Below are 13,710 nucleotides of genomic sequence, written 5' to 3'. Positions count from 1 at the left end.
GCTATTCAAGCAAGAGCCAAGGGTCTGCACATTCATTTGTGATCACAAAGGCATGGAGAACCCAGGACAAGTGCTTGCCATTGCTTCTGAGCTTGCCTACTGAGAGAAAACGAAGACCAGACAACAAGGAGTGAGTATTAAATGACATTATTCCAACTGGCACCAAAAATCAACTTAATTCTCAAAGCCTGGCATCTCTGCATACCCAAGGAAGCTGGTACACGATATGATTGCATATGGATAGGGTATGGAGACAGAATGGCCCAAGGGCCTGGATAGAGGAGGACTCATAAAAAAGTGCTCACTAATACCCTTTGCCAGATTGTAGCTTGATATTTTGTATTCTGTGGTCCTTTGTCACATGTCTTATTTTCATAAAATTATTGGCATTCATTGTGGCACAGAAAATTTAAGATTTTATGAGGCATTTTACAAAAGAATGTATAGAAGAAGAATCGGGAAACGGTGTCACCAGGACTCAGCAAGAGAAGCAGAATCGAGTGCTCATTGGCTTACATTTGTGGTTATGTTCCGTGGGTTCTGCTTACACAGAAGGGAGTGGGAGAGGTATTAGCGTCACAAGTTGTGCAGGAAGAGCACACAGGCAATAGCCAGCATGCGCCAAAAGACATTAGTAAAGGAAACAGAAACTTTCAACAAAGAGGGAGACTTCTGTGTCAGTGCTCAGACTTCAAGGCAACACAGAGCATTACATTGTTATTCTCGCATGCCTGCTAAGTGCTTCCCTCTGCTCACTGGCTATTGCAAAACAGAATTCATCACACACGTCTTTCGGCATTGCATTGTACAAGGTACAATGTTAAATCATCTCCTTTCAATATTTAAAGCAGTTCTCAAAATGCAGCCTCCCCCTCTTCCTCCCCTCCACACCTAGCTCTTTCTTCATCTCACCACACAGACACACCCACACATAACTTTCTTGGCACTGATGTGTGCATGCAGGTTTATATGGCAATGCGTGTGCCTGAAATGGTTCTTTTCCAGATATATAATAAGCGGTATTATCTGTGGAGGGATCTCGATGCTCTCATTTTGTTTTCCATTTTGCACACTGCAAAACTGACATTTTGCTTTATCGCTAGACAGGATGTATGTGTGAAAAGAAAGGTATGTAGGGATGGGGACACAAAAGCAGTTTATGTACATGGAGAGGGAGTAGAAGAGCCAGCTAGGAGGCACTGAGATTCATTTTTATGTATTGCTGATGGATCAGGGGCAACTATTTTGGTTTCTTCCTTTCCCATATATCTTGTAAATGAGGGGATAACTATTTTAAAACTTATGACATTCTAGTTGTAGCTAGCACTGGAAATTCCTACTGAGTCATATAATTAGTCAGAGAAACTACCTGGCTGAGATTCATAGGAAATGTAATGTTTAACTGGAAAATAGGAAGGTAATTATAAAGGGTGAGGAATGTTTGGGGAAAGTCTGTCTTTGTTGGTAGTCTTCTTTAGATCTGCTCTGTAGCACAGCAAAGCTTATGTATTAGACTGAAGTATGGTCTCTACATCTAGGGTCCCTACATCTGATCTATCTATAGCCCATACCTGAGAAATATATTTGGGAGAAGAGGGAAGAAGATTATTTTTCTTACTGTGCTAAGAATTTCCTAAGAGGATTAAAAATGCAAACCAATAGTCCACCACGTCTGGGGCCATCTAGAAATACATTTATAAAATATTTCAGTATATCTGGTATATCCTCAAAACTATGACCAATAGCACTCTTCTAAAATTATGAAACAGTATAAAAATCATGAAGAATATATAAATATTCAACTGAATTTGTAAGAAGAAAATTAATACCAAGCCCCTTCTCTCTGCTAACTAAAGCACTAAAATGACAAAGAACTGTTTTTAGAAGGCATTAAGTAGCAGTATTCTCTTTTTGTTGCTTCACAAAAGGCAGCAGTGCTTCTCCACTTTTGCCTCCCCACTAAATACCTGAGTATAAGGCTCAGAGTTAAATTCCTGTGATGACATCACACTTTTCCTAGAGAACATAAAACAAGAGAACAAAGCCATGTGTAAGGAGAAGTCTAGAGGACTCTTGAAACAGATTTGAAAAGAAAGGAGTCCTATGAACCTAATGAGCTTTCTTTGTTTCACTACTACCCTGAAGATACATGCCACTGTAAAATAGAAGTACTATGGAGGATTTGTATACATTTAAAATAAGTACAGGTGGAAGATCTATGCATATATGTCAAATCAGAACTAATCTGGCCATTGTAGAAACACCGAGTTGTACTAAACATAGCAAGATTCAATGAACTCCAGAAAGCTATTACCTTTTCTGATACCCGCATAAGTACTGGTGATTCCATTCCTTTTCTTTCGGTGTCGATAAAGCCAGATGCTGAAGACCATGAGAATGATCCAGCAGGCAGCACCGATTCCCGCAATGAACGCTGGCTGCTTCACCACATCCGAAATCTGCTGAGCAAGGCTGACCTGATCCTCTGGTGACACAGGGTTTCCGTGGGAATCTGAAAGGCCAGCTTCTGGTTAATGGGAGTTGCATTCCTCATGAGAGAAGGTAAGCATACATCAGAAAATGGCTGTCATTTTAGTTGGTAATTGTTACGTGAGTGTCTGCTTTTCATTCTGTACTTCATCAGGGAGAAGTAACATACTTTGTGAATTTTTCGGCAAAATTATACTTTTTCCCTTTTGATTTCATGAAGCTCCATGGCTCCTGTATACTAAGTTAAACAGGACAAGGCTAGACTAAATGTGAAAGCACAGAACTAAAAATATGACCATTTTAATGAAATCAATAAAGTATGTAGGGGTATTGAGAAAGTACTTATGCAAAAGATAAACTTAGGAACTCTGGAGTTCACATTCAAAAGAAGACAGATTTTTTTTTCCTTTTTCTTTTTTTCTAAAACAGTTCTTTTAAAAAAAATCTGTGTATTTATGGCTGTTTGTCCTTCTCAGTATGTACTGCAAGACCCTTAACTATTAAATAAAAACATGACTTGAACCCATGTTCCAAAAACTCCCATAAAATTACTAAGCATTAAAACACAATGAAAAATTAAGAAGTTACCAAAAAATTATGAACCATCTCTCTTTTACAATAATAACCACAGGCAGCAATAGATATAAGAAATGAACATTAAATATGCAAAAGAATGATCAAGTGTTATGAATAGTCAAGAAGACTTACAGTTTCTATTAAGCGTCTTGATTCAAGAATTAAAAATGGATGAAGTGCAGAGGAAATAAAATTTATTAATTTCATGGCTGTGTCTTGAACCCACTAAGACAGTTTCTAGCCTGCCATTTCATCAGGTGAAACACAGCACTCAAAGCAAAAGCCCATTTTACTGACACTAATCAAGGCCAACCCTGAGCTCACCCAATGGGTAGAATTCTTTCCCTTCAACAATTGGTAAAACAAGATGCTGTTCAGTCGTTAGGATTTTTTTTTAATTTTCAAATCATTTGATCCAAATAATATTTTTGCAGTATATTCTTTGGTTCCATTCCTATTTTGAAACTATTGTCACTGGCATAAGTCTCTGGACATTCATTTTGCTCTAGTTCCTCAATATAGCCAAGACATATCATTTGACCTTGCCAACTGCCTTCTGGAAACCTCCATGGGCCCCTCCTGCCCTGAGATGACTCACTTCTCTCACTCTTGTGATGCACAGTGGAGACAGAAAGCTCATCATGTCTGTTATCTCTAACAACTGGAACTCTCCATAAGAAACACCATGGTGCAGCATACTGAGCAAATGAGTCTCAGCCCACTGGGTGAGCACATTGCTTCTGTGGCCTCCCCACTATCCCTTGTCAGTACCCCTGAGCTCTAAGGATCTATGAGCCATAAAGTGCTTCCCTGTTTTATGTGCTCTGTTTTATTGATTCTGCTAAATCTCATCGGATCAAAACACCTGGCCCTAGCTCTCCTCCCAATCAAGGAGACTTTTAAAAGCTGGACAAAAGGTCCCACATGAGTATCTGCCAGTACATGTAAGTGATTGGCACATGTGGGTATAGAGCTGGAGTCTCAGACATCGTGTTGTCTATCAGGATAAAGAATTATCCCATGAAAGACATGTTATAAATACCCACAGCCACATCTCCAAGAGCATGGTCAGGACTGAGCTGGAATTTACAACCATTCTGCAGAGAAAGATCTCAGAATCATAATGAAGAAAAGTATAACAATCATGCTAATACCATTTGCCTTGACACAGAAACACTGCCCAGTTCCCAAATACATTTAGAAGTCATTATTTCTAATGAATTTTATAAAATGTGTGTACATCATTCTACCTGAATATCATTAAGTCAAAAAAGAGAGAGACAAAGAGAAAGAATACTTGCTTTTCTTTCTTTCTTTTTCTTTCTTTCTTTCTTTCTTTCTTTCATTCATTTTCCTTTTATTTGAATAGACTTCATTCATTCATTCATTCATTCATTCTTTGGATGGGCAAACCTATTTTCTCAAGCATTCACCTACCTTCAACTGTTTGTTGACTGGAAATTTTATTTCATATTCTAGACATTTTTATCTGTTAGGATCCTAAGAGCATGTGTTCCTCTGAAAGTTCACCAAGCAAACCTCTTCTTTTTATTCTGAACACACCCTTTGTATCAGCCAGGTTTATAGATTTCATGGCTAAATTTGCACAAAGCTGCATTGGGTAGCTTCAGATTTTATGGAAATAGTTAGGAAAGGCTCCACACAAATGTCTGGATGAGCTGGAGGGAATGGAGTGCAGTGTGACTAATGCACTAAATAGCCATGCTTCATCTCAGGCTTTGTTTCATTGCAGCTGAGCCTATATTCACACTTGGAAAACTGGAACACATTCTTGATGTCAAGAAAACCAAATCTGACCCTTAAATATCAAGATTTAAGTCTTAAGTAAGTCAAATAATTCAAGCTCCTTTTTGGCAATCCATTTTCCTAAAACTAGGCGGTAAGGTCACATATCCTAAAAATGGAAAATAGCAACACTGCACAGAGCAACACAAAGTGCAAGTCTAATTTAACAAAATTACTATTGACATTTCCCTGAAAAATGTGGCCATATGTGTGACTCTCAACTATTTTCTCAAGATAACTTGTTTCTTCCATCTTTTATATTAAATTGCATCTAGCTGTATATTACCAATGTCTAGTTTGGGATTTGCCTGGAAGATGTTTTTATTTATTTATTTATTAAATGTACTTGAATCTGAATAATGGCTACAAGTTTCCATGAGGGCATAGAATTTGCCTTTCTTGTTCGGTGAAGTACTCCTGCTGCTCTGTTTCTTGAATAGACGAGTGAATACCATTGGACAAAGTGTAAGACTGACTGTAAATATGAAAGGCCCTTTGATGGAAATGATGGGGGTAAATTAAGGTTTTGTTGTGAAGTAGCTACAGTCATGTACCATATCAAAGGAGGTGGGTTCCTATAGTACTAGTGTGACTACGATGTTCACATGATGACAAAAATGCCTAACAAGGACTTGATTAGCATATCTCCCCATTGGTAAGCAATGCAAGACTGTGCTTACTTATACTTACCTACATTTTAAATAACTCCAATGTATTTGTAATCCACATACAGCTTGGCCTCTTGCAAAACTAAAGCAAAGCAGAATGGGTGACAGGTTAAGTGATCCACACACTCACCTAACTGGATGAACTGAGGCTCACTCTTCACTCCAGGTCCAGCCCCTGTACTGGCTGCCACCTCCACACTATATCGAACTCCAGGAACCAGAGAGGGAATGACAACAGAAAAAGTGGAGCCATCCACAGTCTTGTTTATATGGTATCTCGTCTCATTGCCCAGACACCAAACCTAGACAAGCACAGGAAAAAAGGTACACTGATAAGTGATTTGTATCAGTGTGAAAGATCAGTCTTCTATAAAATGATCTAAATTCCAGTAAGAACAAGTCTGTCTTAGATGTGTTTTAGGCTCACACAGAATTCAGAACTAACTTGAATCATATAAGAAGTCTTAAAAGTCATTCTTCCCGGGCTGGGAGTTTGGCCTAGTTGGGAGAGTGCTTGCCTAGCATGCGTGAAGATGTGGATTCCTCAGTACCAGATACACAGAAAAAACTAGAAGTGTTGCTGTGGCTCAAGTGGTAGAGTACTAGCTTTGAGAAAAATCCAAGGACAGTGCTCAGGCCCTGAGCTCAAGCCCCAAGACTGGCAAAAAAAAAAAAGTCATTCTTCTCCATGACCTAGTTCTAAGTAGAGTCTTACAATAAAATGCAGTGTTAGTCATAATGTCAAGATCTCTACATTTTCTCACACATTTCTTCCAAGCTCTTACTTTAAATTTTATAAGATGTATGCATATATAGTATATATTTTTCTATTATACCTATGAATATTTGTTTCTTTATCACTTTCAGATATATGTGAAATTCACATATATCAAAATTTCATGTATATGTGAAATTATATAGATAAAATTATATACACATATGTATGCATATATGCATATGTACATATAAAATCAGGTATTCATCAGCTAATATTAAGTGTTTTTTTTCTTTTGCCTATACACACTATTTGATAAGAAACAATTTTAGAAGTATCCTGTAGAATCTTAAAACACAGGAAAATGATAATAATTTTGCATAGGGCATCTGCATGTGAGTGTGGTTCAGAGTGACAACACAGTACACAAGCAGATGCCTCAGCAGCTCTCTGTTTTGGAAATGCAGGGAATTGTTGCTATCAAACCACCTTTATATCAAACCCAAGAAAAGGAAGGAGAACTTGGGAATAATCTAGAGTACTCTGTAAAAATAGGGTTTTCAGCAATAAAACAGAACTGAACAACATCATGGATTCAGCATCTAGTATGTCCAACTGTTATATCAGTGCAAGAAATAAACACGATAATTTTTAAATTGGAATATTAGTCTCTCTTACATTTAGGATGTCATAAAGAACAATACACACTTGATGTCCGTTATGAACATTCCTGTAGTAACAAAATTATCATTTATCATGCTCTGATATTTTTAAGACAGCATGTTATCTTTTGAAAACTAAAAATGTTGAATTATGCTATAATTCTTACATCAGATTTTATTATAGGAGTCACCACAAAGACAGCTTTTACAGTGTTAAGAGCTTGGAGGTAGGCATGACAAAATTTGGACTCAGGTCCACACAAAAATGACCAATACGAAAGTAAAGCTTGTTCTGTACTCCTTCTGATGCCCTGAAGCCATACGTAGGCTCGGCTTCAAGTAGGCTATTGTCCAAACCCCTAATAGGAAACAGAATTTAAAGGAAATCGAAAAACACTGGTGCCCTCTATCACTTGGGCAATAACCCTTAACTTTTCTCTTTAGGAAGCTAATATTATTTTAATATAGTTGTGATGCACTACAGTCAGAGACTGTATCAGGATCTGACCATTTAAAAATAGAAGACTCCTTTGTGAATTTTCTTCCTCAATTACATTACACAGCTGAACCAAATGCCACAAACTGATTTTGTACCAGTCAATCAGGTCCTGAAAGGCATTTTATTATTTTAAATTGACCATGAAGTTAAGTGAAATCTACCCTTTCACATTTCTTGAAGAGAGAAATGAGTTTTGACTCTTAAGGGAAAATGCCTACGTTACACAATTTTGCCAGAGACCTGAGATGTTGCCTTATTTTAGACCCTTAAGAATCTTCTACAACAGTCTATTTTACCAGACTGAAACATACAGCATGCTGACAGGCCCAAGGATTGAAATAACCTTGACATTCATAGATATTATTTTGTTTTCTGAAGACTTTTACACTTGAAAGTCTTATTTGAAATAAAACCTACACAATGCATTGATGGTAGTATTTTAAATAATATTTTTTAAAGTAGACTTATTAATACACCAATTCCTCTTTGAATTAGCATGTATTTGTCATGTAAAGAAGTTTCATTGTGAATTTCCCTATATGCATAGTACACTGTGCTAATTCCCCTCCTCCATCCGGTTCCCATTTTCCCTTTCCTTCCAATTTGTATTGTTACTGTACCCATACACATTTGGGAACACATGTGTAAATATACATGCGTATAAGAATAGATAAGCATATGTGGACATTGTATATATGTAATCCAAATTTCATGAGATAACCTTCTATTTGTTTTTAGAGGTCATTTTTAAGTTAATATCATACCCAACACTACACTTAGCATACTCAGTTACTATACAAACTAATTTTTGCCTCAAAAATCCTAAAACTCTTTATTTGTACCACAACTAAGGATATAAATGAAAATCATCCAGCCTTACTAAAATCCATATGCAAGAGCCTCTATCAGACAACTAAGGCATAATCTCTGAGGCTGTGGGTAGGTATGGTTACTTGCAACATGTTTCTACTAGAGATTTTGGTGCTGGCCTGTAGTTGGGATACTCTTCAAGGTCAGGAGCCATGTCCCTAACCACAGTAATATCTGCAGACACACATCAAAAGTGTCGTCATCTTCCATCTTCAGTGAGCATTTTCTTTCATGCTCCTAAGCTCCGTGCACACCTTAAACACAGTTTGAAATAGTCCCAAGTGAAATATATTAATCTAAATATCATAATGAACTAGCAACGAGAAAAAAATACCCAGGAATCAAAGAAATTCAAGTTACTAGACACAAAAGCATATGTTTTGCAAGCTAAAATTATTCCGGTATATAAGATATTTACATAAATGTTGAAAAAAAACTACACTTCAGCCAGTTTTCTGTGAGAGGTGTTACTGATTTATTCCATCAGGTATTCATTTCTTGGAGGTAATTAAGGTTCTCCTGTGATATAGACTGATTAATAGGATAGGTTCAAACACTTTTCTGACAAGATTTTATACTTCTTTTTTTCATATATTTTTATTGTAATTAATAGAAGGGTTACATTATATTCGCCAGATAAGATTTTATATTTCTTATTTAGTTTTTGATGCATCGTGGCATGCTTTAAAGTATTTGCTTACAATGAGTTAACACTGCTTATATTCATTGGATAGAGTTGATTATTCCATAGGTAAAATACCTTTCTGGAATAATTATACTGTTATTTGATAATAATGTATTTTTGGATTTTTTCATATATATATAAAATCAACAAATTATGTCCAAGACATAAAACAAAGTTAATAGAAAAATTTATGTACAACAAATATTTCCCCATGTTAGAAAATAAATAAATCAAGTAATCCATTCATGCTGACAGAATTTGACCAAATGTTCAACTTCACAGAACAATCTAATTCTGGATAGTTTTAAACTATGTATTAGGAAGAAAAAAACCTATGAAATTTAAATTTCCTATCATTGTAAAATTAGAGGCAATTACAAAATCTTTGACTGTCTTAAATTATTTTAAAGTACTGGTTTTCAAGCAGCTTTTCAAACAAAGAAAATTACTTCAAGATCACATCAACAGAAAGGCATTTTTAATTAGTTTTACAAGTTGGTAGTTAAACCAGCAGATGGCGCCAAATATCTGCAAACAATTTAACCAGATTTTGGTTTTTTTCGAGTAGAGGTGGTTTTGATGGTAGAGAGGGCGTGTGTCTTTTGTATATTAGCATATCTGTGTTACCTTATATTCTTGGACCATTCCATTTTGGGTATCTTCTGGAGGTGGGCGCCAGCTAACAAGGATTGCAGTTCCGTTTTCATCATTTTTTGCAACAGTTACACTCTGAGGCGGGGCGCTTGGGGCTAGAAATTGTTTTAAAAGGTAGATTATTACCACGTGTTATAAGACACTGAATTCAGGACATTAATATGATATAAACATTATATGTATATATGCATTTTAAAATACATATTATCCAAGCTTCAATAATCTCAATTTACTTGTTTTACCAGTTATGTTAAAGAACTGTGACTGGGAATTTTCCCAAACTAATACTATATACATGGTTTACACAAAACATTGTGAAGTCATGCCAAAAGCCTTAAAAAGATTCAAAAGTAGCCAGACATAGTGGTTCATGCTTGTAATCCTAGCTACTCAGGAGGCTGAGATACAAGGATCATGGTTCAAAGCCAGTCTTGGCACTTAAAGTCCGTGAGACTCTTCTATCTAATTAATCACTAGTAAACTGGAAATGGCCCTGTGATTCAAGGGGTAGGGTGGTAGTCTTGACTTAAAATTCTCAGGGATAGTGCCCCACGATAAAAAAAATTCAAAAGTATGAGAGAAGCATGCTCAACATTCATACTAGCCATGTACTGTCATTTTATATAGTAAGTCAGAAATACTAATTAGGGAAAAATGTGTTATTGTCACAAAGATGCCTGTGGTCTATAACAGTTTCCTTACATGTATGTAAATATGGCATTTTAATTTCCAGTTATAATATGGCCAGCCATCCTAGCGTACCCAGAATTGCGGGGTTTTCAAGGGCACAAGTCAGAAAGAGAAAATGCTAACTTTGGAAAGTCACGGGCAAACCAAACTATGATTCTTCTGAGTTACAAATCATTCATGCAAAGGGAAACAAGCAAAACCGAAAAATGTTCATCTTTAAATGTAAATTTTCAATCTAAAAAACTTAATACACCCCCTGTACGTCATGGGAAGCAATAACATCTGTATGTGTACATTATTTTTCTTGCAGGTCATGACTGAAAAGAATCAATCATTACAAAATTTAGGTGTTTCTTATATTTGCCCTCATTACCAAAATTCGCATAGCAAGCTATAACACTTGACAGCAAGACAGTTAATAATGAATTTCATGCTAAACCTGTTTTAACCACTCCAACTGAGGCAATAAAGGCCTAATGAAGATAATACAGTGGACACTTCACCATACTTGCCTTCTTCTAATGTTTTAGCAAATTTGATTTCACTATCTGCTCCTTGAAACTCGTTGAAGAAAGGGCGAGCCTTAATTTCATAGTTGACGCCTTTTCTGAGATCAGGGATGACTGCACTGTTTTTGGTTGGTGTTCTCACTTCAAAAACTAACCACTCTGACTCTTCATGGCTGACCCCAGATGGGCGGTAGAGAATTTTATATCCTTGAATGTACTGGGACTGTTGGTCCACCTATTAAAATAATAATAATATTAATAATAATCTTAAAAATGTTAAGTATTCATCAATTATATTGCTTTGTTGGGAAATGGTAAAAAAAAAATAGGCCAGAAATGTGAACAAAATTTCTATTGGGTTCTAGGCTATAGATTTTTAGTTCATATAAGCAAATGCCTTAACACACATACACACACACACACACACACACACACTGTAAGGTGATAGAAGTTTCTACTAATCAATCTCTCACTTTTGTGCAGAAATGGAATACAAAGAATTGTGGTAATATTGAGATTTGTCATCTAAGACATGCCTGAAGTTTGAAGGGATGTGTTTACTACTTTGATTTTTTTCAAGTAGTTGTTTTACATGCACTATCTAGTAGTTTTCAGGTTTTTGTTGTTGTTGTTTTTTGCCAGGCCTGGACTTGAGCTGAGGGCCTGAGCACTGTCCTTGGACTTTCTCAAGGCTAGAGCTGTACCACTTGAGCCTCAGCACCATTTACAGCTTCTTTCTATCTACGTGGTACTGAGAAATCGAACCCAGGTCTTCATGCAGGCTAGGCAAGTCCTCTACCACTAGGCTAAAGTCCCAGCCCAAGTAGTTTTCAGTTTTACACATCTGTTAGGGTGAGTCTATTGCAGAGGATATCCTGCCTCTTTCCACAAATAATGGCAATGTTCACAAAGTATACACAAAGAAGAAAGTAGCCCCTGCTTAAAGCCACACCAGAGCAACCATCATACACAGAGCTCACATCATGCACTTATTACTGGTGTTGAACAGGTAGCTAAATTTCATATTCTTTCTCCTCTCTCTCTCTCTCTCTCTCTCTCTCTCTCTCTCTCTCTCTCTCTCTCTCTCTCTCTCTCTCTCTCTCTCTCCATCTGCTTGTTAAAACTACAAATACATCAACAACTCACAGTCCAGTGCACTTCAATGGCAGAAGAAGAGAGGATGGTAGGATTGTGGAGATGCAGGACAACATTCCCCAGTTCCCTCTGCACTTGCTTGTGGTCCACTCCTTGGCTTGTTGGTGGGACATCTGTAACAATTCACAAAACAGTGTCAGGGCCTTCACAGTGCTACTGCATGGAATCAAGAGGGAGCAACAAGCCTTTCCTTTAGAGCAACTATTAGGGAGGACGGGACTAGGGCTGTGAGGACAAGCTTTGGTCAGAAGAAGGATCGATGTGGGGGAGAGCGTCAGAGAGGTAGGTAATGATGCAAAGGGCAGAAGCTAAGATAACCACGGTAACTCTTTGGTTGAAGAACTTTACCTTCATGCAATGAAGAACATTGAGCCTTACCCTCATAGTAGACTATGACATTCTGCAATAACCCTAACTAATCAAGATTTGGAAGGACTGAGAACCTTCAGCCCAACAACTTAGCAGGAAGCATGGAGATAAATAGCTAAACTCAAGCAAGGAAAGTAGAGAACTCATGTCTTATTCGATGATGTGAAGGAAAGTGGAAGATTCCTTTCTCTACCAAGTATAACTTGTGTTCTGTTTTGGTGGTATTGGGCCTAGTTTCTGTCATGCAGATGTTCTACCATTTGAACCATGCATACAGGTTTCTTTTTGTTGTATGTTTTTAGTTAGTTTATCAGTAGGGTTTTATGATCTTGTCCAGAGTTCAACTTCAGAACTGATCCTCTCACCCAAGCCTTCTGCCTAGCTGGGGTGATCAGCTTTTTTTTTTTTTTTTTTAACCAGTCCTGGAGCTTGATCTTAGTGCCTGAGCATTGTCCTTGGGCTTTCACAAGGCTAGTACTCTACTATTTGAGTCACAGCACCACTTCCAGCCTTTTCTGTGTATGAGGTACTGAGGAATCAAACATGGACCTTTTAAGCTAGGCAAGCACTCTACCACTAGGCCAAATTCCCAGGGCCCCAACGTTCAGCTTCTTAACTGAGATGGAGTCTGACTAACTTTTTGCCCTGTTTGACTTCAAAGAGTGATGTTCTTGTGTAGCTGGAAATAGAGATATAAGAAACATCAATCCTTTTGTTATTCTCTTCTGAAAAAAAGTGTCTAAAAGGATAAAGAACTTTCCGAACAGGAATTAGACTCATAGGAAATCTTAGTGTTTTAGCCAATTGTGTCTTCAATCCCAAAACATAAGTGAGGAAAGGTTGTTTAAGACTCACTCATGATATGAAATAAATGATATATCTTATGTGTGCAGTATACAGTTGCATTCTGTGTACATGTATATTTCTCTTAAAATGTGGACTCAAATATATGGCAAGAAGAGGTGATATGGATTTATGATAGTTCTGACTAGTAATTACATGAAAATAATAACTACCATTTCCCCCTAGCTATTCAGCTATGCAGTTTCTTTCCATTCTCTTAACAAATCCTGTTTTAGGGACAAAGGTCTCCTGACTCTTGAGCAGTGGCCAAGTACTCATACATTTAATATTTGTCATCAGGTCATAATTCAAAATTTGTATCTGGGGAAGACATTTTTACTATTCTGTTTCTCAAACTGGTATATAATGTTGTGCACTCCCTTGTAAGTGAACGAACTAGTCTTTCCTGAATTTTCTCCAGCCATGATTTTCCCTCTTTATGACTTTTCCATACTGTGGCCTCCGATGAGATTATTTTTTTAGGTTTTTTGTTTCATATATTTACACTATAGGCATGAT

The 13,710-nt window shown here is 37.0% G+C and overlaps 1 protein-coding gene across 1 annotated transcript in view; it reads right to left on the bottom strand.

The window, feature by feature from the left end:
• The window catches only part of Robo1 (roundabout guidance receptor 1), a 426,986-nt gene that overhangs the window by 46,807 nt on the left and 366,469 nt on the right, over positions 1 to 13,710 (bottom strand). Inside the window, exons 14-18 of the mRNA XM_090331140.1 lie at positions 11,971 to 12,092; positions 10,828 to 11,059; positions 9,599 to 9,720; positions 5,671 to 5,842; positions 2,315 to 2,512 (exon numbers count right to left, since the gene is read on the bottom strand). Of these exons, the coding sequence (XP_090187266.1) occupies positions 2,315 to 2,512; positions 5,671 to 5,842; positions 9,599 to 9,720; positions 10,828 to 11,059; positions 11,971 to 12,092 (846 nt within the window). The remainder of the gene's footprint in view (positions 1 to 2,314; positions 2,513 to 5,670; positions 5,843 to 9,598; positions 9,721 to 10,827; positions 11,060 to 11,970; positions 12,093 to 13,710) is intronic.

This window comes from Megascapheus bottae, chromosome 1 (genome assembly GCF_031878675.1).
Source record: "Megascapheus bottae isolate mThoBot1 chromosome 1, mThoBot2.hap1, whole genome shotgun sequence".
Classification (NCBI taxonomy): domain Eukaryota; kingdom Metazoa; phylum Chordata; class Mammalia; order Rodentia; family Geomyidae; genus Megascapheus; species Megascapheus bottae.
This window is presented reverse-complemented; position numbering and strand designations above follow the sequence as displayed.